The 26,486-nt window shown below is 52.0% G+C and overlaps 11 protein-coding genes across 11 annotated transcripts; 4 read left to right on the top strand and 7 right to left on the bottom strand.

The window, feature by feature from the left end:
- Window positions 1-971: 971 nt before the first annotated feature.
- On the top strand, window positions 972-1,991 carry Mocs1 (Molybdenum cofactor biosynthesis protein 1; the record flags this gene model as incomplete). Its single annotated transcript, XM_014693733.2, has 1 exon — window positions 972-1,991. The coding sequence occupies one exon, from the start codon at window positions 972-974 to the stop codon at window positions 1,989-1,991; it is 1,020 nt and encodes a 339-aa protein (XP_014549219.2).
- Window positions 1,992-2,346: 355 nt separating this feature from the next.
- Window positions 2,347-2,886, top strand: moaC (Cyclic pyranopterin monophosphate synthase; the record flags this gene model as incomplete). Its single annotated transcript, XM_066129739.1, has 1 exon — window positions 2,347-2,886. The coding sequence occupies one exon, from the start codon at window positions 2,347-2,349 to the stop codon at window positions 2,884-2,886; it is 540 nt and encodes a 179-aa protein (XP_065985742.1).
- Window positions 2,887-6,467: 3,581 nt separating this feature from the next.
- On the top strand, window positions 6,468-7,398 carry G6M90_00g013020 (uncharacterized protein; the record flags this gene model as incomplete). The annotated part of the gene is made up of 2 exons (XM_014693734.1): window positions 6,468-6,968; window positions 7,030-7,398. The coding sequence occupies 2 exons, from the start codon at window positions 6,468-6,470 to the stop codon at window positions 7,396-7,398; spliced, it is 870 nt and encodes a 289-aa protein (XP_014549220.1).
- A 1,233-nt stretch (window positions 7,399-8,631) lies between these two features.
- Window positions 8,632-10,071, bottom strand: G6M90_00g013010 (uncharacterized protein; the record flags this gene model as incomplete). Its single annotated transcript, XM_014693735.1, has 1 exon — window positions 8,632-10,071. The coding sequence occupies one exon, from the start codon at window positions 10,069-10,071 to the stop codon at window positions 8,632-8,634; it is 1,440 nt and encodes a 479-aa protein (XP_014549221.1).
- Window positions 10,072-12,655: 2,584 nt separating this feature from the next.
- CPYA_0 (Carboxypeptidase Y A) lies at window positions 12,656-14,420 on the bottom strand (the record flags this gene model as incomplete). The annotated part of the gene is made up of 2 exons (XM_014693736.1): window positions 12,656-13,818; window positions 13,919-14,420. The coding sequence occupies 2 exons, from the start codon at window positions 14,418-14,420 to the stop codon at window positions 12,656-12,658; spliced, it is 1,665 nt and encodes a 554-aa protein (XP_014549222.1).
- Window positions 14,421-15,164: 744 nt separating this feature from the next.
- Window positions 15,165-15,515, bottom strand: G6M90_00g012990 (uncharacterized protein; the record flags this gene model as incomplete). The annotated part of the gene is made up of 1 exon (XM_014693737.1): window positions 15,165-15,515. The coding sequence occupies one exon, from the start codon at window positions 15,513-15,515 to the stop codon at window positions 15,165-15,167; it is 351 nt and encodes a 116-aa protein (XP_014549223.1).
- Window positions 15,516-17,126: 1,611 nt separating this feature from the next.
- inhA_0 (Isonitrile hydratase) lies at window positions 17,127-18,126 on the bottom strand (the record flags this gene model as incomplete). Its single annotated transcript, XM_014693738.2, has 3 exons — window positions 17,127-17,300; window positions 17,408-17,919; window positions 18,039-18,126. 3 exons carry the CDS (start codon window positions 18,124-18,126, stop codon window positions 17,127-17,129), a joined length of 774 nt encoding a protein of 257 aa, XP_014549224.2.
- Window positions 18,127-19,370: 1,244 nt separating this feature from the next.
- wrs1 (Tryptophan--tRNA ligase, cytoplasmic) lies at window positions 19,371-21,189 on the bottom strand (the record flags this gene model as incomplete). Its single annotated transcript, XM_014693739.1, has 7 exons — window positions 19,371-19,694; window positions 19,748-19,801; window positions 19,864-19,975; window positions 20,035-20,572; window positions 20,623-20,672; window positions 20,734-20,819; window positions 20,878-21,189. 7 exons carry the CDS (start codon window positions 21,187-21,189, stop codon window positions 19,371-19,373), a joined length of 1,476 nt encoding a protein of 491 aa, XP_014549225.1.
- Window positions 21,190-22,196: 1,007 nt separating this feature from the next.
- On the top strand, window positions 22,197-23,138 carry sbds (Ribosome maturation protein SBDS; the record flags this gene model as incomplete). Its single annotated transcript, XM_014693740.1, has 1 exon — window positions 22,197-23,138. One exon carries the CDS (start codon window positions 22,197-22,199, stop codon window positions 23,136-23,138), a length of 942 nt encoding a protein of 313 aa, XP_014549226.1.
- A 528-nt stretch (window positions 23,139-23,666) lies between these two features.
- On the bottom strand, window positions 23,667-24,403 carry RPS18B (40S ribosomal protein uS13; the record flags this gene model as incomplete). The annotated part of the gene is made up of 3 exons (XM_014693741.1): window positions 23,667-23,967; window positions 24,077-24,207; window positions 24,365-24,403. The coding sequence occupies 3 exons, from the start codon at window positions 24,401-24,403 to the stop codon at window positions 23,667-23,669; spliced, it is 471 nt and encodes a 156-aa protein (XP_014549227.1).
- Window positions 24,404-25,285: 882 nt separating this feature from the next.
- On the bottom strand, window positions 25,286-26,357 carry G6M90_00g012940 (uncharacterized protein; the record flags this gene model as incomplete). Its single annotated transcript, XM_066129738.1, has 4 exons — window positions 25,286-25,312; window positions 25,360-25,685; window positions 25,776-26,018; window positions 26,078-26,357. 4 exons carry the CDS (start codon window positions 26,355-26,357, stop codon window positions 25,286-25,288), a joined length of 876 nt encoding a protein of 291 aa, XP_065985764.1.
- Between the last annotated feature and the right edge of the window lie 129 nt (window positions 26,358-26,486).

Below are 26,486 nucleotides of genomic sequence, written 5' to 3'. Positions count from 1 at the left end.
TGGGACATCTTGTCCGGCATCGAAAACTCGGTGACCAGGTGACGACCCGTGATGAGTTGAAACCCACTTTCCACGAGATGTTTGTGTGCGAGTTGGTGTTTACTACTTGCTTTCCCCTTCGGGATTAGCGGCGCTATTCCAGCAAGCAACCACTTCAACATTACAATAGTATACGCACCAAGTACGGAGTAAAAGTTTACTACTACTACCTTGCTTCCGCACACACAACTCCTTTCCGCACATGTGCAAGCTTCTCTCGACGGGCGGGACCCTCTTTTAAGCAACAAACTTAGTCCGTTGAGGGGAAGAGGCTGCCACGGGGTCCAATTGCACATCACCTAAATGCGTCAATCAGGCGTCATCCAGCTGACTCATCTGCCATGTCAGTGGTGGACGCCGTTTCTGACGGCAACACCACCTCTTTCAACCTCGTCCCTTCCAATCCGTCCATCAGTCACACTGCAATTTGTCTCCGGGTCTTGTGCAAGTTGATTCATTCACAGCTCCCTACTCCCAGCTCGTCGATTTGTCCTCCAGCATGGAAGGTGGTGCAGCCAGTTGAGAGCACATATCTCGGACCTTTGGAAGGCGGTCGCGGCGGCAACTCGGGCGGCATCACCGGGATTCGGACCAACAACTCCTCGGACTAGAGTGGCGTTCTGTGTTTCAAAGTGCAGACCACGAGCAGGATGCTCTTCACTGCGCTCCCACGTGTTGGTCGTTCTGGCAGAGTATCGATGGTATGGCGGTATCCTTGCTCGCTCAGGCGACAGATTGTAAGCTCTGCCTCGGCGCATGAGGATATTTCCCAGGTATCGGGCTCCCTAGACGCGGCCGTATCCCTCTCGCGTCGAGACCGGATACGTAATGCGAAGCCGTTCTCGGACTTTTTGACGGACACCTTTCACCGCCAACATGATTATTTGAGAATATCGGTTACAGAGCGGTGCAATCTACGGTGTGTGTATTGCATGCCCGAGGAAGGCGTTCCCCTCTCTCCTAACCGGGAGCTTCTTACGACGCCCGAGATTGTTATGCTTTCATCCATATTTGTCTCTCAGGGGGTGAACAAGATTCGTCTCACTGGTGGCGAGCCTACGGTTCGACGTGATATACTGTCTCTGATGCGTCAAATCGGCGCACTACGGCCTCGTGGCTTGAAGCAGCTATGCATAACAACCAATGGCATATCGCTGCATAGAAAGCTAGACAGCATGGTGGAGGCGGGCCTTACTGGTGTCAACTTGAGCCTTGATACTCTCGACCCATGGCAGTTCCAGATCATGACCCGAAGGAAAGGCTTCGACGCAGTACAAAAGAGCATCGAGAGAATCCTGGAGATGAACAAGGTGGGCGCCGGAATTAAGCTGAAAATCAACTGTGTGGTAATGCGCGGGGTTAATGATCGCGAGGTGCTCCCATTCGTTGAGCTGACTCGGGAAAAGGATCTCGAGGTACGGTTCATTGAGTATATGCCATTCGACGGGAATAAATGGAACAAGGGCAAGATGTTTAGCTATGACGAGATGCTGGATCTCATAAGAGGACAGTTTCCTGGTCTAGCAAAGGTCAAGGATGATAAAAACGACACCAGCAAGACTTGGCATATCCCGGGGTTTGTTGGGAGAATTGGGTTCATCACAAGCATGACACACAACTTCTGTGGCACCTGCAACCGGTTGCGTATCACGGGCGATGGCAACTTGAAAGTGTGTCTCTTTGGCAATGCCGAAGTATCATTGCGAGACATATTGCGCAAGTCAAACCGTGGAGAGCCCATTGATGAAGAGGCATATGAAGCAATGAAGCAAATCGAAATGGACCGGAAGCAAGGTCGAGTGCCCCCAGACCAGCCTCTAGGTGTGGCGCCCAACGAAGCTGAGTTACTGGATGTCATTGGCATAGCAGTCAAAGGGAAGAAGGCCAAGCATGCTGGTCTTGGGACCCTTGAGCACATGAAGAATCGACCGATGATATTGATAGGTGGGTGAATGGATTCCTTCCCCGTGCATGCGTCACAATCACGTATACTTCCAAGCTGTCTTGGCTGGCCGGTGGGCGTTGAATCGCTTCATGTTTTGTTTCATCTACCGTCCTCTGTCAATACGAGCACATCGATATGGACATGTGCAATCAGATACGACTCGGCAGTTTACTTGTTCAGTTTCCACATGCATACACGGCGTGGCGTTTGGGGGCACATTGCTGAGTGGTACATCTGTAGATCCTATTCCAGCATCACTCCGAGACCAGATGCCACACAAAATTCGCCGTCTAATCAGCGGCACTGGGATCCTTGGTCGGGCGCCATGCAGCATACACAACCCTAGCTCGGCTGGTTTTAGGATGCTATCTTCAAGTTTACGGCGCTGCAAGGAAGATGTTGGCGAGGGTAAAGAGAAGAGGAGAGTCCAGCTGACGCACGTTTCGGACACTGGCTCAGCTCACATGGTCTCAATATCAGAAAAGCCGGTGACGTCTCGAATAGCCACGGCAGCATGTACAGTCCGTTTCTCTAACAAGACGGCGGTATCACTTATTGGAGAAAACCAGATGAAAAAGGGCGATGTGCTCGGCGTGGCACGTATTGCCGGCATCATGGCAGCCAAGCGAACGGCAGACTTGATACCGCTATGCCATCCGATCCCAATATCCCACGTCACAATTGATCTGGGACCCGGGGAAGAGGGGGACACAGTCGAGATTCGAGCAACAGTGGCATGCGATGGGAAAACCGGGGTCGAGATGGAGGCAATGACGGCGGCTTCCACGGCGGCTCTCACAGTGTACGATATGTGCAAGGCGGTAGACAAGGGCATGGTGATTGACGGCGTGCGGGTCGTGTTGAAGGATGGCGGTAAGAGTGGAAGATGGGAAATGGATTAAGATGGAATCGATTGAGAAGCGGGGAAATTGCATTACATGTACAATGTGAGGTACATGCATACATACGTATAAAATGACAGGACGAAGAACTAGAACTGAAGCCATGTCGGCAATCTCACCCTGTGAGCCCGCCCACAGATGGTTAGCTCAAACCTTGCTCGCCATAATAGGGATGCAGAAGCTAGCTTGCTATTAATATCATGGGCCACAACCCAAGTCATGGTGCATCGATAACCAGTGATTCGGTCCCCAGATAAACTGTGGCATGCATACCATGTATGTATCCATGTGTCCATGTGTATTGAAAAATATGATGTACATATGTGCATAATACATTGTACAGAAGCGGCCCATAAAGTACCTAGGTAGGTATGGCACGAGTGTTTTACGAAGCGTCATGTGAGGGTTGCAGTGATGCGCAGTTGCAGGGCAGGGCAATGGTGCGTTACCGCCTCCACGACGATGATGTATTTGTTTATTCCGTGGAATATTTCGAGCCTTATCAGCAAGCCTTGCTGTCTTGAGGGTTTGAAACCCACGTCCGGGTTCTGGGTTCAAGATGAACAAACAGGTGGCGGTCAAGGCAGACCACCCGAGAAACATTGACACCGACATGTTATCGTCATCGAAGTCCGCAGTGGTGTTGGTTTGACGCCCGCAAAAAGGAAAAAAAAAAGAGTATTATACTGGGTTTAATGTTAGAGGACGTGAGTTTTTTTTGGTAACGCCTGTCTTGATGCGCGCCATCCACCCCCGTTTCAAAGCCGAGACTGTCATCATGGCGATCAAGACATTGTCCACTATGGCGGCAGTTTGCGTAGCACCAGCAGCAAACGGAACCCCCGAGTCAGGGGGACCTGTTGAGCCTCAAACAGCCGTGCAAGGGCATCAGGGGATCAGGGGATGTCGTCGGGTTGAACGGTCCAGTCTGGTATCGGCTTCCGTGGCCACGGGCTGTCGGGGCGGTCAGTCCTGAGGTCGATGACGGCGATGCCAGACGGACGGCTTGATGGCTTGGGAGCAATCCGCCGTGCCAGAGGAACAAATGAGGATCTCGGCGGGCCACGCACAGAGAGCCCACTTGGGCCCTCGCCACGCCCAAAAATTGGTCGTGTCTCAGAAGGGACCGTCAAATGAATTGATTAAATGCTGGATGTAGGCAAGTTGGCCGCCACCCGTCAAGACTGGCAAACTGTCGTTCACCTAACCGATGGCAGGGGTTCCCTGCTGCAAGTAACATTTGGACCATGTCGCTCCATGGCAGCGCTAGCCGGGGACCACCCAGCCAATCACGCACAGACGATAAGACGGGCGACACTGGGCCAATCCTGATCGGGGTAGGCGATGACGGGGCGGGAGAAAGAGGAGCTGCGCGTGTGGGGGGCAGAGACGACATGAATCAGTCCCAGTTCGCAGATCCAAATGACCGACTACCTTAAAAAAAAGTACATACAGTACGTCGACTTGGTAAAATACTATGTTTGGGTGTGTATCGAGGTCCAGATTGCGACGGTGCATGTACGAAAGGAAGGATAAAGAGAGGATGACTTTTGCAGGGCACGATGCAGGATGCAGAGCGATCAAGAGATGGGATCTCGATAATTTCCCGCTCAGCCCTGAAGCAACATACATGGAGTACTCCGTACATGCGTATGTACATACATACATACAAAACGACCACGGCAGCAGAGATGCAGGCGCAGAGCCATGCCATGCTATGCCATGCCATGCCATGCACAACAATTTCAGAGACGGGGGCTCCTCGTTGTGACTTGCTTGGGCTGGAGGTGGTCAGCGAACCCTGACCTCGTCACCAACGAACGTCTCCACTCATCCGGAAGCCAATTCACCTTTTTTCTTTTTCTTCTTTTTTTTCAGCTTATTGCATTGTACTAATACTACACCGTAGCCTGCGGTGATTCATTGGTGAAGAGAAGAGAGAGGATGGACGGCAGGCAAGCTGCTCTCTACAAAGTTATTTCATCAAGGTTGGCTTGAGAACAGCAGCCCCTTTCATCCTGTGCCGAGTCTCAGTCATGATGCACAGTCGGCAAGTACATAAATAAATGTATAGGCACACCGCCTCGCGGATGCTGTCTGTGTGGGACATGGACGAATGCATAGGGCAGCATTCTGCCGCATCGTCACGGTTGACAGGGCCGCCATGTGAACCGAGTGTTGTCAGGACCAACACAGAACGATGCGCACATGATGGCGGTGATTGTCTTTCTGACAAGAGGGAAAAAAGCAATCCATGCATGCATGCATCCATCTCCCCCCTTTTGCCCACCACCAAGCCACCCATCTTGCCATCCAACCACCCACCGCAGAGCTGCCTCAACACCATCAAACCAGATTGAGTGGGTGAGCCGCGGGCTGTCAAGAGCCGCGGGTACGGAGTCGTCCGTACTCGCGATGCCAATGCCAGGTGGCTTGCGACGACCGATCTCACAAAGGCCGCACCGCCGCCGCCTTTCAATGTTTGACTCGGGGCAGTTCTCCCACGACTAGTACTAGTACTACTAGTATTCCCATATTTTGGCTGCGTTGCAGTTCAGTGTTTCGTTTCCCCCGCCCTTGCTTGCAGACCAGCAAAGCATGGCAATCCATCATCGTCTCTCTGCGTCCTGAGACCCCAGACCGTCCAACTCTGTCCAACATGAACAAGAGGCCAGCCAACATTGAACCCACATCGCGGACCCTCCCCTACGCCAGGGGTCCTGCCCAGTACCCACCTGCCCACCTGCCCACCTGCCCACATGTGCACCTTCCCTCTCCAGCGATAAGTCTCGAATTGACGCTGCTGACAAGACTGCGAAACCCACAGGCCGCTGGGTGTTCTGGTTCCCCAGAGACTTGACTCGTACGGAGTACATTGCACAGCGCCCAGCATGGCCCTTTGCTGTCTGACTGTGTTGCAACTTGCAATAGTGTGGTAGATAATTTTAATGGCAAATGTAGTTGGGTTACTGCATACTCCGCACGTATGGACAATACATACGTCAAAGTAATACATGGCGCCAACCCTAGCTGTCTTGAGTTGCACCGCTCCATGTCCGCCAATTGCCGCGCTGCGATAGTCAGCTAGGCAACTTGGTTTCCCGTCGCTCCTCCCAGATGTCGCCCCTTCACACCACTACGCCCCTTCGCCCGCCTTTCTCGGTTCGGCGCATCCGGCATTTCTGCTTCTCAAAAGGCAAGCCGCCCTCCCGCAACCGAGTGCCTGCTTTCCCCTTTGCGAATGCCCTCAACTTCGTGACGTGTGAGCTCCTCTTGTCACCAACAAGCAGCACAAACACTCAACTTGACTCTGTTGCCGCCACGCGCTTTCTGCAACAAGAACTGGCCACTAAAGATAGCCAGTCCCCCCCCCGACGAGCCGCTCCGGACGACGGACCCGACACAACGTTGCGCTTCTGGTCTTGACGCACATATATTGTCGCCACGAGCACTGCTACCTCGTCTCGTGCCCCCCTTGTCCCCCTCCCTCTCGTGTCCCCGCGGCAGCATAATCCAGCTCTTAAAACGGCCAACCACCCTTGGATCTCGTCGCTGTTCCAGTATCGGCTGCCCCCGCCATCATGGCAGCGCAACTCATCATGCCCACGCTGCCTGGAGATCAGCCGCAGTCGCGGCACTTCCTCCCCAACCAGCACCACCGGCCTCAGCACGCGCGCTCCCACTCTTATCAAGTTCCCCAGGGACCTCAAATCTCTCCCCTCGACACCTCCGCCATGCCTCAGCACCAGCCCTACTCTACGCCGCCTTCTCCCAAGGGCGGGAGCCAGCACTTCCGTCAAGGTGGTCAACCCATGTACATGCCCGCCGTCCTACGACCCTGCCACGAGTTTACGTCCCGCAAGGTGACGAGATGCAAGACGGCCGGCTCTACCTCCTCAACCGACTCGGACTCGACGCTGCGTCGCTCCAATACCGCCATCATGAGTATTCCGGGCTTGTCTCTCCTTGGCCAGCGATTGTCGCGGCGCTCGACTGATGAGCCCAGCAAGACGCTGGATGGAGAGTGGAAACTCGATGCGTTCCCCGAGGTGACGGGACTGCCCTCGCGCATGCATTGGAAGGTGAGTCGACGTGAATCCTCGCTCCACGCTCAATAGTTTCTTACCAACATTTACCACGCAGCCCGATACTGAATCCACCGTCTGCGACGACCCGACCTGCAAGCGCACCTTCAACTACTTTGTCCGCCGCCACCACTGCCGCAAATGCGGCAACATCTTCTGCGACTGGCACTCCAGCGCTGTCCTGCCCCTGGACCAAAACGGCAGCTTCAACCCTCGCGCCGGTCCCTCGCGAACCTGCAATCACTGCTTCCAAGAGGTCAAGGCTCTCGTCCACACCAGAAACAACAGCCAGTCTTCCAGCTCCACAGCCTCAGATGCCATGCCTCCGACGCCCATCAACGCCCCGACAGCACCGGGTGTAACGCCCCCCCACAAGGCCGAAGTGGCAGCCAGCGTTCCTCGCGACTGGAACTGGAGTACTTTTTGAATTAAAATAGAGAAGGGGAAAAAGATATTCTTCAGAATGGAACTGGAGCGACTACGGTCACTCACTTGCAGTGGGCGTCCTCTGTCTACTTTCACCTCGCAATATTTCCAACATGGAAATTGTCACCAGGACAATCTCGGTCTTCCCTGATCATTGGAGTACAGGGTATCTCCAGGACGCCGAGTTTTTGATTTACGGCATTTGATTACAGCGCGGAGTTGGGAATGGATTCGCATCGCTTGGTATACTTTGAACCCAAGTGTTTCAATGCTCTCATAGATATTTTCTGGTTGCTCAAGTGTTTTGGTCATGTACGGACCATGCGCCGGTGCATCATCTGTTTGGTCTTTTTTTTTCTGTCGGTGGTGGGAATACCCTGGATGCTGAGTACATCCTGAATCTGGGAATGGCATAGTTTTTTACTATTTATCAAATCGTTCATCATTTCACATGATGATTTCTTCACAATAAATCGAACCGAGTGACGTTTGCATTCTCATTCTTAGGAACTAGGCCATTTGACCTGCACAATGTCGAGCGAGATTCAAGTCACCGTCTGACTGCCATCCCAACGTGGTCCCACGAGCAACATGTTAGCCCGGATGATAACTAGATGGCTGCACGTTTCGGCAGCAAAACGTACATCAATCCCCGGGGCCAAAGTCATGCAGTCAATGATCCGGCCCGTACGTAGTCTTGAATATTTCGTATTCATCTTATCCATCAACACATCCATAACTCAGTCTTCTAGTCTAACATGATGGGCATGTCAAAAGCACATAAAAAAACCCCACGCAACATAAAATCAAAGAAACACCGTCATAACGGTCAACGAAATCCATTTTTGCTAACAGCCCAGTACCCTGCTAAAATGACAAAATGCTATCCTCCATCCATCCATCCATCATCATTACGTAATTGCTCGAAATGATTTGAATCCCTCACCCCCCTCCCTATATGTACATAGATATAGCTCAACTGGAATCTTCTTCTTGTTCCCTTTCCTGCAAACATGCGCTGGCAATTCCTTAAGAGAATGTCTAGGGTATACGAAATTGAAACAATAGACCTTTATTCCCGCCACTTGTAGGAATGGGTGTGGATGCGGTCTGGTGCAAAGTGGCGGAACGGCAAAGGATAAAATTAACTGGTTTGACTTGCAGGGCCGTGGTATCGCCTCGATCCTTCAGTCTTTTATTTTAGAGACAACGATGGCCTCTCCGTCAACGCCGTTTACGCCTTTCTTCTAGCACGGCCGTTGGTCTTGGTCGATGCTGGCTCGTCCGCCTCCTCGATAGCCTCAATGTGACCATTGGCATGGCCGTTAACCATGTTTTCACCTCCGTAAACTTCCCTCTCGAGGCCACGGGCAGCATCCCAGCCGGCCTTCTCGGCCAGGGTCACGTTGCTGAGGCGGCGGTTGGTCTTGCCAGGAATCTTGTTGTTTGCAGTGCTGCGCTTGACGTAGCTAGCAATGAAGAAGCTCACAAAGAGGTAGGTCAAAGGGGCGAGGTACAAAACATTCAGCCAGATGGCAAAGGTCTCGTTGGCGGTAGAAATACAGGGCTGCGCCACATAAGAAGTCTCGGTTATGAGAGCAGATTCCTTGGCGACACCGGAGGCAACAGAGTCCAATGCAGCAGAGCCAAATATGAACTTCTTGAGGGAGTCGAAGCCCCCGGTGGCAGTGGGCATGGCGGCATCAGCGGGTGCGGCTGGCAGGTCAATAGCCTCGGTAGCGATCTTGGTGACGGTAATGGGAGCGACGTAAGTGACGAAAGAATGCAGGATGGCATACGACGCACCAACGACGAACTGGGTGATTTGCATAGTGGTTAGAGTTCGCTTGACAACCATGGGAACCCTGATTGAGAAAGCTGATAGGGTGTAGTACGTGTACATCAGAGCATGGATGAACGAGTTGACCAGAACAAATACCCAGATGGGAGCAGACATGTAACGCATACCAGCCCACATGCAAAGCATGGCACCGGCGTGATGGTAGGTCTGCAGGGTAGAGCTGAATTTGCCCTTGGCGAGGATAATGAAGGTGTCCAAAACTTCGTAAAACTTGCTCAGGTAGAAAATCCAGCCATAGTAGTTGAGTCCTTCGTTCCAAATACGTCCCATCTGAGTGCTGCTGGGCTGGCCACCGTCCAAGCTGCCGATGAGAGTATTGGGGTCCGCGCTGTCCCAGTGAGACGAGGTGTCGTTGAAATACAAGGAGCTTCCCAAGCCACGAGGACCATGAAGGCGGCAGAGGCTGTCAGCAGTGGCAGCAACACCGCCAGGCCCGAATGGGCTCACGATGCTGCGTCGCATGCCACTCAACATGCCCCAAAAGGTCCATGCCGAGTAGACAGCGAGCAGCACATTGTGAAAGACAACAAAGGCGAAGAAGGGCTTGGTTTTGCTCATAGCCCAAGGCTTCTTGTTGCGGGAGGCATTGAACTTGTTCAGAGCCTTGGCGGTCACTGCGTACAGCGCAGCAATGGTCAATGGCACCTTGGGGTCAAGAGCTGCCTGGTAGATGTTGTCGGGGATGTTGAAGGGTCGCATGATAGAGACGGCCACAGACGCAGGTGAGAGAGGTGTGGGTTCATTAGTAGGGGGGAAGTTGAAGAGGCTGGCATCAGGCATTGCCGCCATCAAATGTGCTTGCGCCGCGGACATGTTGAACTGTATCCGTTGTGTGCAATGGTCGTCTCTTGTCTGTTGAAAAGGGTGATGGATATCGTTACAGTTGATTAGGGGGAGGGACAATGTTCGCGTGCTCGTTGCTCGCTCGATGTCGACGGCATGCGTAAACGAAGGAAAAGTCGCCCCTCAGCTCAAAACAGAAGCCAACAAGAATAAGGTCTCTCGATGAGGGAGAAATCGAGAACGGGCAGTCTAGGTCAAGGAAAAAAGAGAGACGAGTGAAGAGGAGGACTTTTTTTTTCCATTTTTAAGGGCAGTCGAATAAGTTGGGATGCAAGTCGTCGCGGCCATGGCCACCCTGGTGCTGCATGGGTGGAGCGGCAAGACTAGGGGGTGTGCATCTATCCGCTCCCACACCCGAGCCTGCCCGTCGGCCTCGTGTGGTTTTGGGGCGAGGAAGGAGCAGCGAAGCCGTTGAAGTGGACGCAGGCAACCCAGCGGGTGTGTCTCTACAAGACTCCGATCTTGCAGCACTCATGACTGAACGCCAAAATGGCTGTTGTTGGGATGCGCAAAGCCCCACGGCACCCCAGCTCCTCCGGTCCTGTCTTCCTCGGCAACTAGTAGAAGCAAAGCGTGGGAGAGATCAAGCACATGCAGAGGATGCTTGATAACGACATGAGCGACATGTCCCGAAGCTCAAGTGCTGCCTTTCGGATCCATCTGGTTGGTAGACTGTTGGAACAGACTTGGCAGACCATAGATGCCCGCCATTGCTGGTATCAGACTTCTATCTGCCCCTATCTTTGCTTCAGTTGTCCAAAGTAGCAGGCATGGCGGGGAAAAGGTATCGCATATGCTCCGTACAGCCGAGAGTGCTCAACCTGACGGCATGATGGCTGACGTTGAGGTCAGGAATTCAACGCGAGGTACTCCGTACGGAGTACGGAATACGGAATACCCTGCTCATGTCACAGAATAGCTCTGTGCCTTGCTCGAGCAAGCGCACATGTCTTGAACAGACATGCTGCGAGCTCAGACTTGGCGATCCAGCCGGCTATGCGGTCTGTAATCTTGTAAATCTTTGGCCATGGCTATCAAACAGCATCAGGTTTCTTTACACTCGGCAGCATTAGCCTTTGACCAGGGGCATGTAAGTTGGCCACAATGCATGCGACCCAGATATGCGCTTGGAGTGCTCCGTACCCAGACATGAACCCAGACGCATGGCCCCTCATCGCACCTACAGATAGATACATCACGGGAGATATAACACGCATACACGCTCCTATGGGAAAACTATCGCGCTACAGGTTCCACTCTATATATCGTCCCCGCTATGCCGGGCGGCGGGGCCAAGGCGTCAAAGCTGGTGCTGGATGTCTTTTTTTTTTGTTGGGGACGAAGATGGCCAAGCTCTGGAACACCAATTCACCTGGAACACACGACCACCCAGCTCAAGAAACCATGATTGACTCTTGCCAGGCGAGAACTTGCACGTGATTACAACCGGTACATTTTCCTCCAGTGTACCGTCGGGCTATGGATTATATGCCACAGTTGTATGTATTGTGCGCATATATACGTCAAAGTACGGAATACATGTCAAAGTACGGACGGAATACATGTCAAAGTACGGACGGAATACATGAGCACTTACAGCCTTATGCATCACTACAGAGGTTCTTTCCCCGCCAAAGCAAGTATTCCCTCCATAGGTCGGCCAACATTCTTCTCTACAATATCAAGCCATCAACGGCTGCTCTCTCTTACACAATTGACCCAAAATAATACGAATTCGCCCATATATATACCTAGGTGAATACATATAAAGCGTCATCAAGTCAAAATATGATACAACAACCAATACATACGTACATACCTTACGCATATACATAAAATAAAAAAGGTGTCCCGACTATCCCGCCCCACCCTCATAAGGTTGAGGCACGCAAAATCTCCTACCGGGTAGGAAAAGGAAGCACCCGTCCGGTCCAATTGCGTCCATCTACGCCGCCGTGCGGTGTGAGTGGGACAGAGACCCCTCCTCAGAAAAACACCAGACCCTTCGCCCTCAACAATTTCGGCCTCAAGCCCCGGTTCCAAAAGGCGGGAATCCAACAGCCCAGGCACCCACCCCCCGGGTAGTCTTGCCTGCTTTCCGCCACTGTCCTTCTAGAAGCCATCTTTGATTTGGGGGAACGGAGCTTCCCCAATCGCACTGAATACGCCTTTGGGCAGCAATACTAATAGTACATACCTAGGTAGTTGTCCATGCTGCGTCAAGTGTCTGTGTTGTTGGACCTGTCTAGTTCTGCCTGGTACGCGCTTGGCACTCATTATTACGGACGTTTGGTTGCCCATCTGCCACCAATTGTGCGCGGCTGCGAGTTCTTATTCGCCATTCACCGGATCAGACAGACGCGACTTCTTCATGCAATTGATTAATCTTACTTGTATTCGAGCTAGGGTTCAGTTACTATTTGAGTCCAGAAGTACGCTGTAATCTGGCACAGCCAAATACACACAACTTCTATAAGTACCGTCTTCTATGCATGTATGCCCGTACGCCAAGTTCATCACCGGGCCATTCTGTTCCTGCAGATATGTAGTCCACTTAGGCGTCCAAGCGACCGGCCACCCAGCGGTTGAGGAAGTCAAGCGATGCCTCGGGCTGGTCAAAGGGTGTCATATGGCCGGCCTTGTAAATCTGAAGGAATGACAAGTTGCCGTGCGACTTGAGCTTGCCGTACTCCTGGGCCCCATTGCCGGAGCTAACCTTGACACCCTTGCTCTTGGCCTCGGAGAAACCCTTGTGGCCAGACCATTCGAGCTTGTTGGTCCAAGCCTGGTTTCCAAGCCAGTTGCAGATGAAGTCGGCATCACCAGCGTAGATCAGGACGGGAATCTCATCCAGAATCTTAGGAACAAGTTTGAAGTACGGCTTCATCCAGTCACCCTGCAGAAGGAAGTTGCGGTTAATGTCAAAATTGCAGCTGTCGTAGCTGTCAACCTCAGCACCAAGAGCCTCCATAACATCGGCCTTGTTCAGCCAGTCAGAGATGTACCCGAGCTCATCATAGCACAAGTTGCCGCCCTTGCAGTCACGGCGAACATCATAAGGATTGCGGCCAGTGCGTTGGTAAGGTCCAATCATGGCATTATTGCAGTAGATGCTGGCGGGAACGCAAGTCCAGGCGCTCTCGGAGTCGTAGCAAGACTTGATCAAGGACTGGCAGCGAGGGAGGGCGTTGTCGAGGCTGAGGCACTGACTCTCATCGAGAACAGCAGGGTAGCCGCCTTCGCCACATGCCATGGGGCGATAGTACTCGTACTGAGTGTAGCCGTCGGTCAAGCCATTTCCAATCAAGACGCTCTTGAGGTTGATATTGCGGTCCTTATGTGATAGGATTTCAGAGGTAAAGACGGGGATGTAGTGTCCGGCATAAGACTCCCCAGCAATGTGGAAGTCCTGCTTAGCGTACTCTGGGAATTGGTGGAAGAAAAGAGTGAGCAGAGCGTAGATATCTTTGCCGGCAGCGACAGTGTTGCTGACCGTGCCACTACCATATGAGTAGCCCACATTGACAGGCTGGTCGAGGAAAATGACGGAGGCGTTGGCATTCCACGAGTATGGGTTATGGACGACCTCGACCTTTTTGTTGATGGAAGCAGGGCCGAGCTCCATGAAAAGACCTGTGAGCGATGAGCAGCCCGGGCCACCGTTGAGCCAGAGGACCACAGGGTCGGTTGCTGGGTCATTGCGTGACTCAAAGAACCCTGCGTGCTTTGGTCAACATCCAGTTCATCACCATTTCGACAAGCCATTGTCAATCATTATCGAGGGTGGGGAGTTTCGGGGAATGCTGGCCATGCTTACAGTAAAACAGGTGCTTGTCCTGTTCGTTGTCATCGAGGTACCCGCTGTACTGCTTTACCTTGTCGACGCCGAGCTTGGCAGGATCAACCTTTTTGGCGCGAAGACTGAAGTTATCAAGCTTGCCTCCGACCTTGCGGTGAGACTCGCCCTTTTCATTCTTGACCCAGATATTCTGAACATCGGCGCCGTGTACGACGTGATCCCACTTGCTGTTGGGGATGCGTGAGTGCTTCTTGGGCTTGGCATTGATGACGTGCTGCTTGAAGGCATCGACGGCCTCGGGGGCGAGCATGGACACTTCTTGCCATAGGGCCTTGGCCTCGGAGGTAGCCTCGCCGAATGCCTCCCTCAGGGGCTTGGTCCAGACATCGAAATCGACGTTGCCAAGCTTGTTGAAGTCGAAGCCGAGGGTTGATTTGGGGTTACTGAGAACCTTTTGGTCCTGGAGGCCGACGGCGGACGAGGCGGCGCCCAGCACTAGGGCAGAGGTAGACAGCCGCATGATGGACTATCGACTACTTTTGGCGTATGATGCAGATGTATGTAGGGCTGATAATAATGATGGTAGTATGGGAATGGAGGAATGGAGGGCTGGATGGGAGAGAAGAGGAGAGGGAGATAGGCGATGCGGAGACGCAAAGGGCGAATGCTAGCGGATGACGAGGCCGCCGCAAACGACGACACGTACGGAGTGACATGTAGCTAATTGGGGTGAGCACTTGAAGCAAGCTGGGGGGAGCCTCAGACGCGGAGCTCTCTGTGCCTAGCAACGAGCCTTCGAAGCAATCGGACCCACATGAAGGGAACCATGGGGATTCATAGGACAGATGGGTAGAATGGTGGGGCAGCAAGCCGATCATGCACCCCAGGCTGCAAGGTCTTGTACGAGCGGGCAGCGGGAAAGAAGGATAGCGTACCCGCGACACCTAAACCTCCGTGTCAAATGAGCAGAAGTGCCGGCCGAGGGATCATTTATATCACTTTAGTTTCCATGTTCAATAGGAGACGTGCGGGCACAGCCGGATCCAAACAATTACAGTGCAGGTACCTGGTGTATTGAAGTCTAAGGAATGAATCTAAGGCAGCAACGAAAACTTGAAAAGAAAAAAACAAAAAATCCCACTGACAAAAAAAGCAAATCCACGGTCTCTAATCGTCACCAACTCCCATTGCTCCCACGTCTATCCGAAAGCGACTAGTGCAAAATCCTATATCGAAAGGGGCAAAAGTAAAAAAGTCCAGTCAATTAGGACGATGCAGCGCACTGCTGGCCAGTCGCCTGGTTGACGCAGACTTGCGTGAGAACCGTCTCGCCGCCCGACTGGTAGTAGCCCTCGCCGCAGGAGCCGCCGACGTTGCAGAAGATGCTGTCGCCGCACTTGGGTCCGTCCTGGGGGAACTGGGGATCGGGCTTGTTGTTGCACGTCCCGGTCTTGACGCAAACGTTGGAGCTGGTGCCGGAAAAGGCGAAGTCGCTGGGGCCGCAGATGTAGCCGGGGAGGCAGTCGGCGCTGGTGTTGCACTGGGGGGTGGCGGCGCTGGCAGCGAGAGCCATGGTGACGGCGGCGAGAGCAGACTGGAAGACGAGGCCGACCATTTTGACGATGTTTGGTTGTGGTGGTTGTGGTTGTGGTTGTGGTAGTTGTTGTTTATGTGTATGGATGGTGGTGGTGGATATAATTTGGAGAGAGCTGAGGGTAGACGAGGCAGAAGAGTGCTTGTTTGTTTGATTGCTTTGCTGATGAGTGTCAGGATATTTTTCCAACGAGGAACTGCATCTTTATTTATACCCGTCTCGAAGCGCAAACGAAGCACGACAGCCGCCGTATCAAACAGCTCGTGAATAGTGGCAGCAGAGGCGACCTTGGAGCATTGAGGCTGTCCATGTTTGGCTGTCACCACTGCCGTCATCCGCCCTGCGGCTTCTCCGAGCTCGTCAACGGCTGAGTCCATGCCGCTTCATTGCTGGGGTGGCTTTGCCCGGGAGAGCAGACACCGATGGCTTCATTCTTCCATTTGCTGCGGTGGAACTCGTGGCTTGCCGTGACAGCATCTCCGCGCACCTTTAGGAAACACCACAACGAGGACCATTCTATATTAAGATTTCTCAAAGGTGTTGGCACAATACTGGGCTATGCACTTGATAGCTCATTGCCCTATTTGGCCTCCACTCGTGTTGTAGACGGTTTGACTCAACGTAGCCAGCGGGCCAACATGGATTGGCCCATGGAGTCTGGACAGTTACTTTTTGCAAAAGAACAGATGGCTGCAAGGATGCAGAATAGAGAGTCCTTTCTCCCTGAACCGCATCTAGTAGAGATGCAGCACATCCCACAAAGATCATCAGGGGAACATGCCATAGCTACACCACCATTCAACACTCGGCACATCGTCGTCCACCAAAGCTTCCGCACCATCGGTTCCGCCGGCACGCGGGATATTCTGCACCGAGGCCTGTCAGATTGTCCTTCTAGTAAAACAGAGAGGGCAGAGGGATGCCATTGTTCCAGTAGCAGGTAGGGCAGCCTTAGCAGCCCAGCCGGGTTTCGCTCCTCCAAGCCATCTCACATGGCCATCCTCTTCTAGCCACCACGTCATGGGGACGATTGTAGCTTCACCCAGTCACACGCGACCGTTTGGCAGATCCCGGAGAAGGGTGTTGGCGGCACGACCGATGGCTGTGAAGCCGTGGCACTAAACTCGGTACAAGAACACATGGCTTGCCGTGGCTGAAGTTGCATCCACACATAACAACGTCTGGTTGAATACATCGGCCGACTGCCGGCCCCAAGGATGATTGCCTTGACCACCATCATGGTGCTGGGTGGTGGCTATGTTTATCACGAGAAAGCACGGCATGCTCACGCATGTATATTCGGTCCGTTTGGCAACCGTCGAATTGCGGGAGATGAACATGTCCAATTCGGACATCGGGTCAACTTGTAAACATGGTCAACACGCCCGACATTCATGTTGAGCCGTTGATACCAGAGCGCGGCATCAGAATTCCTCCGTCAATTCAAAGGAGTCTATGTTGCATCGAAGTTCTGAAAAAATACCCACACGTTCCTACTCTTTAACACGAGCTCCAGAGAGCCCAGCAACTCTGCCAGACGCTTCATCGCCTTCGCCTGGTCGTAGTGCAGAGAGTTCCCCTCCCCGTCCCAATACACTTTGACGACACCCTGTCTTATCGGTTGAATACACATCATTTATTGGCCCGACAGTCGCCGCTGGGAGGGATATTGTGCCACTTGGCAAAAGGGTCATCGCAAGGATCCTTGGCCCTCACATACTCCACGGCACCCTGAATCGTGTGCGAAGTATTCTTGTTGTACACTGTATCAACAAACTCAAAGACAAGATCAAACCCAGACGTCACCTACACACACAAAACAAACAGTCAGCATGTTGCAACTGTCGGTCCGAGCCTCCTCCAGAAGGCCCAAGGACGAAAGGCCACAAAAATAGGGAAGCCACCAAACTTACACCCGACGAAGTCCAAATGTTACCGTCCACGGTCCATCTTGCCGGCGACACCCACTTCACATTTGGGCCCATCTTGACAATCTCATTCCAGGCCGCCTTGTTCGTCGTGGCCCTCTTCCCATCCAGGACACCAGCTCTGGCTGCAACGCCCGCGCCGGTGCAAGTGGTGAGGAGGTACTTGACCTTGGGGTATGTCTTGCGCACAAAGTCGACAACGGGCTCGGACGAGTTTCCGCGTCTCATGCCCAGCCCACCGGGGACAAGCAGGATTTCAATGTCGTCGGGCGGGTTGTCAAACGTATGCGTCGGGTTGAACGAGGCCGTGAAGTTGGAGCCGGCCTTGTTCAACTCCGGCAGAGGCGGCCGCATCCACACGGGCGCCATGGTATCAGCGAGGAAATACAGATTCAGCTGCTGCGAGAGGGACAAGATGTACAGAACGTCTATGGGCCCGAAAACGTCGATGACGTCGAGGCCGTCGTACAGAGCGACTGCCCAATTCTTTGGGGGCTCTACCTCGTCAAGGAGGGGACATGTCAGTTTTTTTCTTTCCGTTGGTGGGTATGATGGCAGCTCGTCGAGAGGATGGCCTCGTAAAAGAGTGTGTAACATGGTATTCAGCTTGCCTCACCTGTGACATTGCACGCCGTCCTGCGCATCACCTTTGCAGAGGCGGCCACAGCAAAAGCAGCCAGCCAGACAATCAGCTTAAACTCCATCGTGGTAAATGAACTCAAGAGCGACGATAGGCGGGGACATCATCTCCATGTCTTCTTCTTTTGCAAGAGTAGCACCGGCAAAGGTTTATACTAATATCATCTTTGCTTCCGCGCACGGCCCCAACCTGCCCACTCGGCATGTCATATCGTGACGCTCGGGGCCAATGTGCTGGTTGATGATCTTGGCATCCCGAGGTTGACAAGACTTGAATGATGTGATGCAGGGATCGAGACAACTTCTCGACCCCCCAAGCTCTGCGCCATGTTCAAATTCGACGCATGAAGCTTATAATTTGAAAGCAAATAGGGCCTGTTTTCAGCCAACATCTCTGTCTACCCTTGTTAGCGACATCTCAAGCTAGCAAGGGCCGCATAAATGCCTCATGCGACAACCGAGAATGACATACCATTGGCGGAATTAGATGGTTCAAGATGCTTGTCATCTATGCGAACCATTGGGAATAGAAAGTTCCTAGCCAAAGGGGCTTCAATACCGCTAATTGACCAATTTCGGCCAGCAGATTGGATTTGACCCCTTCGTACATATGTGTAGAACGTCCTGGCTGCAATAGCTGGTATAAATAGCAAGCATCTTACAACTCTTCGAACCCCTTTTGATCGCAATACATACATATCCCCTGTCTTCCCATGCTGTTCCAAGTAGCCACACAGTGGCAAACTTGGCATAGTACTTGGAAATTGCCGGCTCGTATTATTATTTCCGCCCGATGAGCCACGCTTGGTGGATCTCGGGTATTAATTAGGCAAAGGCGATAAGGGCGAGCCAACCAGCTGGTAATAGTCCTCTGAAACACGATATTTCCTTTACGGAACCCTGTATGTGGCCCTCGCTCTACCAAAGACGACCCGAAAGTTCCGAACATGATGCGTTACTAAGGTTCTAGTTGCCGGGTACCAAGTTCAACCAAATATCAATGGGTCTTGACTGGATTTGACATGTACAGTACAATATATGTATCATGCACCACGGCATCAGAAACTCGGTACTGGTCCTTCGGCAAAACTAGTTTGTAAAAGTGGAAAGGGCCGGGATTTGCGTCGAGCGTTTATGAGTATGTACGTTGACCCGTGCGGACGAGGTGTTCGTGCTGATAATGGCCGGCTGCTACGCAATGTGACGACGTGTCTTTCGAATGTCCACACGACGAGAGAGTGGCACTCCCCCCGTACGGGGTCAAACAACATATCAACTCTATTTGTCTATGATAAAATGAGTTTCTGCCCTATGCTTCACTTCCTCCCTCTGCGGCGGCTTCCTTCTCCTTTGCTTTTTGGGCCTTCTTGGCGGCAATTTGCTGCTCCTTGAGAAGCTTCTTCATTGCGTTCTTACTTAGCTCACCAGTGCCAGCTGCGTCGCCGGTAGGGGTAGCACCGTCGGTCTTGGTGACTGGCACGACAAGGTCTGCTCGAGGAACCCGTGGGTTGCCTTTCCACTCCAGGGGACGGACCGACATGAATTCGTCAACCACGGCATCGCTAACTTTTGATCGTCGTTCTTGGAAAGTGCCGACGTATTTTTGGAGGTGTTCGATGCAAATCGCTTTAAGCTGCAGGGAGGGTGAGTAATACAGTCAGGTAGACTTTGGCGAGCGCAACATACCTCGCCTGTGAGCAATTTGCCGCTGTTGTATTCGTCCTTGATCCTCTTGAGCTCCTGTTTCATCCGTTAGCATGTCATAACAAGCTTCAATAGCTGCCGGACGAAATTGGCCATACATCATCATCCTCTAGGAAGAATGTGAGATATTGATACGCAACATCCACATCAGCATTGCCGCCCTTTTCGCGGTGCTCCTCCAGGGTCTCCCGACCGCCAGAGAAAGCATATCTAAACGAGTTAGCATACTGATTCGATGACTTGACTAGAATTTTTGGGCCACGTCTTACTTGTTGATCTTGTTCTTGATCTGCTTAGCAGTGTCGCTTAGGAAAATAGCAGAGTTGTCATCACTGGCCGACATTTTTGACCCAGGCCCTTGCAAAGCATCCAAGAATCGCATATGGATCAGAGCTGGCTTGGCAAACTTGAGGCCTTGGGCACAGTCTCTGGTCAACCGGAAGTAAGGGTCCTGGTCGATGGCACACGGGATCAAGCAAGGAATGGAGCTGGTCTTCTTCTCGTCGTGACCAAAAATGTGAGGGAATGAAGATGCGAACGACGTGGCGCCTTGGATACTGGCAAAGTGAATCTTGCCGATATTTGAGCTGCCATCGAAACCGAAAATTGCCTTGGCGGTGTTGTATGTGACTCTCTTGGCGAATCGAACAATGTTCTTGTAGAATGCGCCTCCCACGTAGGCAAAGTCGGAGAAGATGAATGTCTTCTTGGGATCAAAGCCGGCAGCAATGATGTCCATAGCATTGGTCCTGCTGTATCCCATGACCTCTTCCACGGTCCGTTTCTCGGAGAAAAGATACTTTTCATCTAGTTGCTGTTAGTGATATATCTCACGCATCCATTCTCCGAGGACTTACCATCTGTCAACATGACAATTAGAGGCACATCGAGAGTCTCCTGCAGCCACCTAATTGCACGAGATTGTCAGCTGCGCAGGTTCCGTCTCGCCCCGTCTTGAATACACGTACTTTACAAAGTCGAATACCTGAGTGTGTCCAATGTGCATGCTGTCACTGCTAGGTCCACGACCAGTATATAAAAAGAAAGGGTCATTCTAGTGACAAGTCAGTGATGATACAAAGCGTGGTACAATGCCAATTGACGAAGCATACCTTCTCATAGCGGTCCAGAATCATGTGCAAGTCACGATGACTGAAGAAAATACCACGGCGCATAAACCTGTGCGGCTTCTGGCCGGTGACCTTCTCCCAGCGCTGAAGCAGTGCATCATCGATCTTGCTGGTGCCAAACTCGTCAATGAGCTTGGTATAGTCAATGGCCTTGACCTTTCCGTCGTCACCAACCTCGCCCGATACTGACCAGGGGTTAATGTCCTGCTTGGAGGGGTTGGTGTCTTCCGGAGAGGCAACGTCGTCGACGGGGACGTGGCCAACGTGGTCAACCGTTGCGGGAGCGGAGGCCATGGTTAGGGAAATGCTTGAGCTGTGCAAAATATTCAGATGCTATTCCAGTGCCTTGTTCTGGAAGGGGAGTCAGATGCATGTGGCAATGGTCTCTGTAATTACATGCGTACCTAGATAAATGTGACTCAACATGAACAGTCAAATGAGCGCCTCTACAGTCACTCGAGTGTCCAGGATGCGAGCAAGGCGGGGCAGTTGGGAAGGATTTCACTTGGTGGCATGGCATGGCGGGGTTGAAAAAAAAACCAGATGGGAAAAAGAGAAAGATCGAGCGAGAAGTCTGAGTCGCACCCTCGCTGTTCCTGGGCGATGTCACCAGCCCGCTGCCGTGTTGGCAAATCAGCGCTAAAAAACCGCCAAATCGCGAGGAAAGTGAACGAAAAGGCGTAAAATAGCCATATCATAGCCATATTCACAGAACTTTATACGGGTTAAACTTCTAGTAAAAAGAACTCTCTAGTGGCGTGCGTTCTATAATTGATACTACGGTTCGTAGCGACTTCACTGGCACCAGTCGACTAGGCCACATGCAACAACTACCACCACAGAATGATGGAAGTGAGTCATGCTGACGGCACATCTTGAGCGACTATTCTCACGAGTAGCTTAATCTATATGCTTTTTTTTATAAAAATAAATAATAAATTTACGGTTTCAGGCGTTTTGTAGTTTGCAGATTTTACGTGTTGGCTTTTTCTGCGCTTTCCTACTTACCTTAGGTAGGTAGACTTAAGTACAGTTAGCCAATGTCCCGCCGCAGCCTAACCCACGCTAGGAGGTACAAATTGACCCAGACCAGTCGCTATATATTGTACACCAGGCTGCCCCGCCATCGACATCATCTTGATGAATGTGTAGTCCTTTTTTTTTAACCAACCTTGCTGGCCGGGCTCTCGCGCTTCGCACCGTCCTATTTGCTTTGGATTACAGCAGGCGGCATTCTTCATTTTCCTTCCGTTCCAACCTCTACGAATCTCCAAGCAACCCAGCAACAAGCATCGTCCGCCATGTCTCGCCAAATCAACCAGCCCTCCAACCAAATCAAGCTCACAAACGTCTCGCTCGTGCGCCTGAAAAAGGGCAAGAAGCGCTTCGAAATCGCCTGCTACAAGAACAAGGTCATGGAGTGGCGCTCCGGCATTGAAACCGACCTCGACAACGTCCTCCAAATCCCCAACGTGTTCCTCAACGTGTCCAAGGGCCAGACTGCTCCCAAGGAAGATCTCGAAAAGGCCTTTGGCAAGGGCAAATCCACCGACGACATCGTCTTGGAAATTCTGAAAAAGGGCGAGTTACAAGTCGGCGAGAAGGAAAGAGCCGCACAGCTGGAGCGTGTGCACAACGAAGTCATTGGCATAGTGGCTAGCAAACTGGTCGATCCGAGGACAAAGAGGGTATACACGTCTGGCATGATTGAAAAGGCCCTGGACATGTTGAGCTCCCAGGCACACAACGCGGATAAAGACAAGAGCGCTACGGCAAGTGGCGCGGCGACTCCGACTACCACTCCGGCCACCGGCGACGATGGCGAGGCGAAGCCCAGAACGAAGGAGCACATCTGGACCGGCGTGGTGACCACAAAAAGTGCCAAGAGTCAGGCTTTGGAGGCGATGAAGGCCCTCATTGCCTATCAGCCTATTCCTGTGGCAAGAGCACGTATGAGGCTGAGGATATCGTGTCCGACGAGTGTGTTGAAGCAGGCCGTCAAGGCCGCCAAGGCTGCTGCCAAGGAGGAAGACGGCGAGCAGAAGGCGCCGGGGACGGTCAAGGACAAGATCTTGGGATATGTAGAGCAGGTGGAGAATCAGGATGTTATGGGCTCCGAGTGGGAAGTCGTCGGCTTTGTTGAACCGGGAGCCTTCAAAGCCTTGTCGGATTTCATTGGGAATGAAACCAGGGGACAAGGGAGGGTGGAGGTGTTGGATATGGCTGTCACGCATGAAGATTAAACGGCAGTCTAATCTAATAGATAAATTACGAATGATACCCATGCTACTCTCCCTTGAGTGAATCTCTGCCATCCTCACAGGCTCCGATACTGCATGAACAAGATGCTTGATGACTATCGCTGACGGCATAACCTTTGTCTGTCTATTGGCGAGGGCCTAGAGAGGGGGAACAAATTAGTTGCCAGTAACAAGAGAACCCAAGTCATCTCCAGATCGACGCCATGCAATTCCATCACCTGTGCTTTTTCAGCTCAGCCTAGTCCCCCAGTTGAAAAAAAACTTAAGCCCATCATCACTCATCATCGTGGCATGCGACACATTTGGGGAAGCTCTCCAAGGCAAAAAGCACGGATTTTGTTTTGAATACTTTTGATTCATGAACCTCTGATCTAGAGTACAGCTATAAACCAAGCTGTATTGCCCGAAAGCAAACCTCTGCGTCCAGATATGCGCACAAAGATGGAATAAACCCAGTCCGTCACGCCTTTCCACACCCATCCCAATGCAGTGATCGTCACAGCGTATAATTTAACCACCCTTCTTCTTGGAGACACCGACAGTTCGGCCACGGCGACCAGTGGTCTTGGTGTGCTGGCCACGGACACGGAGACCCCAGTAGTGGCGAAGACCACGGTGAGCGCGGATCTTCTTCAAGCGCTCCAAATCATCACGCAGCTTGGAGTCGACGCCGTTGGCCAAAATCTGCGAGTCCTTGCCGTCGACAATGTCGCGCTGTCTGTTGAGGAACCAGGTGGGGATCTTGTACTGGGTAGGGTTCTGGATAATGGTGACGATTCGCTCAAGCTCTTCGGAGGTAAGTTCACCGGCACTATTGAAAGCACAATAATTAGCACTCTTGCTCTACCTCCAGTACTTCTTTTCCCTCTCTGCCCCCCCTTTTTTTGCTCTCATGACGAATGGAGGAGTCTAAATCGTACCGCTTGTTCAGGTCGACATCGGCCTTCTTGCAAACCAAGTTGGAGTATCGGCGACCGACACCCTTGATCTTGGTCAAGGCGTACATAACCTTCTGCTTGCCGTCAACATTGGTGTTCAGAAGACGCAAGATCTGTTTGCCCAAGTGTTAGCTTCTGATGTCACCGAGATGAACAAAGGTAATTCGTTGGCGATGTGTTGAAAGATTTCGAGGCCGCCACCGAAACGGCCGCTAGAGTCTGAAATCGTCGAGCAATCGCCAATCAAGGTAGAGGCAGTGCGTTACTTACGAACTGAAAGTTCGTCTTCTCTCCCGAAACGAGCGACATGATGGGCAACTGTACCGGTCGTTGCCGTGTGCTCGATGATGGACAATGGATTCGGGTTGAAGGGAAGAGAGGCGGAGATTTGGTCTGCGCTCGCTTAACGAGGTGGAATTTTCGACCCTGTGGGGGCACAAGTAGGGCAAGCGGCGATGCACACACTAATTACCGTCACGGAAATGCGCACGTGACGAAGACCTGTCTATTGATGAGGAGTGGGCTTATTGTCTCTCGGGTAAACTTGTTTTTCCGGGAATTGCGGGAAAGAGGTTTTCAACCAAAATCTTCGGACAGCGATTGTCTATCAACTCGGAACTTCAGAATGACGGGTGTTTGCCAACCATGTATGGTTCGACGCAAATAGGCAAAATCGGGGTATGATCCTTCGCACCCATCTTGAATCTTAATTCACCCATGTTTTTGATGTTGTCGAGGCTGTTGAGATTGCGAGCAGCCTCAGGTACAGACAGCTCTCTCTACGGTAGGTGTTGATTCTCGTAGCTCGTTTCTGTTCCTCGTCTTTTGCCAATGCTCGGTCAATCCATCTAGAGGACAGATCTTGAGCCGGATACCCTCAGCTCGCTGTGTGTGTATAAGACAAGAAAAACTTTTACAACGCTTTTTGAGTACGAAACCTTCAGTGACTTCACCAAATGGAGGTTATCGTAATTTATCAGTTGTTACATTTTTCGTCTATCCATTACACCATCTCCGCCTCCATGCACTAAAGTACTGTTCATTACTTGTAGAAATTTATCCTCGCACTCCTATAGGTAAGGCAAATTCGTGTAGCACAATCTCAGCAATTGATTGCCTTCCCGAACTCCCGAATCAGGCAATACTTCGTCTGCGCTTTTGCGTGCATCGCCAATTACATTGGTCATCCCGTCAAAGGCTCAACGTATTTGTCAAGTCCTACGACTAGTTAGCGCTCGCAACCAACCATACGCTCATGTACGCACTTCTCGTGGTTGTGTAAGCTGACTTGTCAGCAAATCCCAAAGGCACACACGATCCATTTCAACGCCGTGGGAGTTACTTTTCGGCTGGACATTGAATACATGTACATCTTGGAGGCCCCGCACGAGCAAAAGCTCATCCAGGCCCAAGATGTCTGACATCCTTATGTTTCGATAGGCAAGAGGAAAATGTGTTCGCATTAAGCTGGCACGTTCGTTCAGATGCACCAGCGTCGACTTGGAAATATTGAGTGTCAGAGACTCTAGCTTAAGCAACTGGGGGAGCAATTTGAAGGTATTTGCTGATTCTGGGCCGCACCAGTGGACCGCTATGTGGCGAACATGATCCGTGAAGTGCGAATTATGATTAATATGTGCAAGAAGCTCACAAGCACAGCGAAATCGGAACCTTTTTTTACAAAAGAAGATGCGGTAGAACTCCTCACCTAAAGCCGCACCTAACAGTGTCGGCAGCGCTTTCATCTGGGAGGTTTGAAAGACATTGTCCCTGTCGAACCTGGGGCATCTGCAAGGTGACGGTTTCCCAGCCGGCACTACCACTGGCGTTCGAAATGTATTGTCGATTATGAGATCCAGCGTTCTTGCACGAATTTCTATTGGCATTTTCATGAAGGGGAAGCCTTCGGTAGAGCTTTGCCTGTCTGCGATTGCATGTAAGACGAGTGCCCAAGACTTGGCGCAAGTCACGGCAGTTTCTCACCTGCAATCTCCAGAATCTCTGTGCACATCTCGATAATGTCAACGCAAGTCTTGACCTCTGAGGGGTCCTTTTTAAGAATGTTGGCACATTTCGTGATAGTATTTGCAACCGCGGCCCTTCGCCGAGGACTCAGGCGCACTAGCCTTCCGAGCTCTTCGACGTCGAGACTTCCGACATGGTAACTGTCAAGGCCCTCGAGAAGGGTCTGGATATTTTTGGACAGCTGGTAGCGACTCGGGATGGCCTTTGTCTTCAAGACGAAGAAGGATTTGGAGGACATGGTGGCCGGCTGGCTTTGATTGGCGTCCCATCGGTCAAACGACGCGAAAAGGAAACGTTGAAAGTAGAAGGTTCATCTCAGCTGCAGATGGAACCAGGCGTCCCCCAGACATTGTGTTGATTCCTGTGG

The sequence above is a fragment of the Metarhizium brunneum genome, chromosome 1, assembly GCF_013426205.1.
Source record: "Metarhizium brunneum chromosome 1, complete sequence".
Classification (NCBI taxonomy): Eukaryota; Fungi; Ascomycota; class Sordariomycetes; order Hypocreales; family Clavicipitaceae; genus Metarhizium; species Metarhizium brunneum.
The sequence above is the reverse complement of the archived record's forward strand: the minus strand, read 5'-3'. Positions and strand labels throughout refer to the sequence as shown.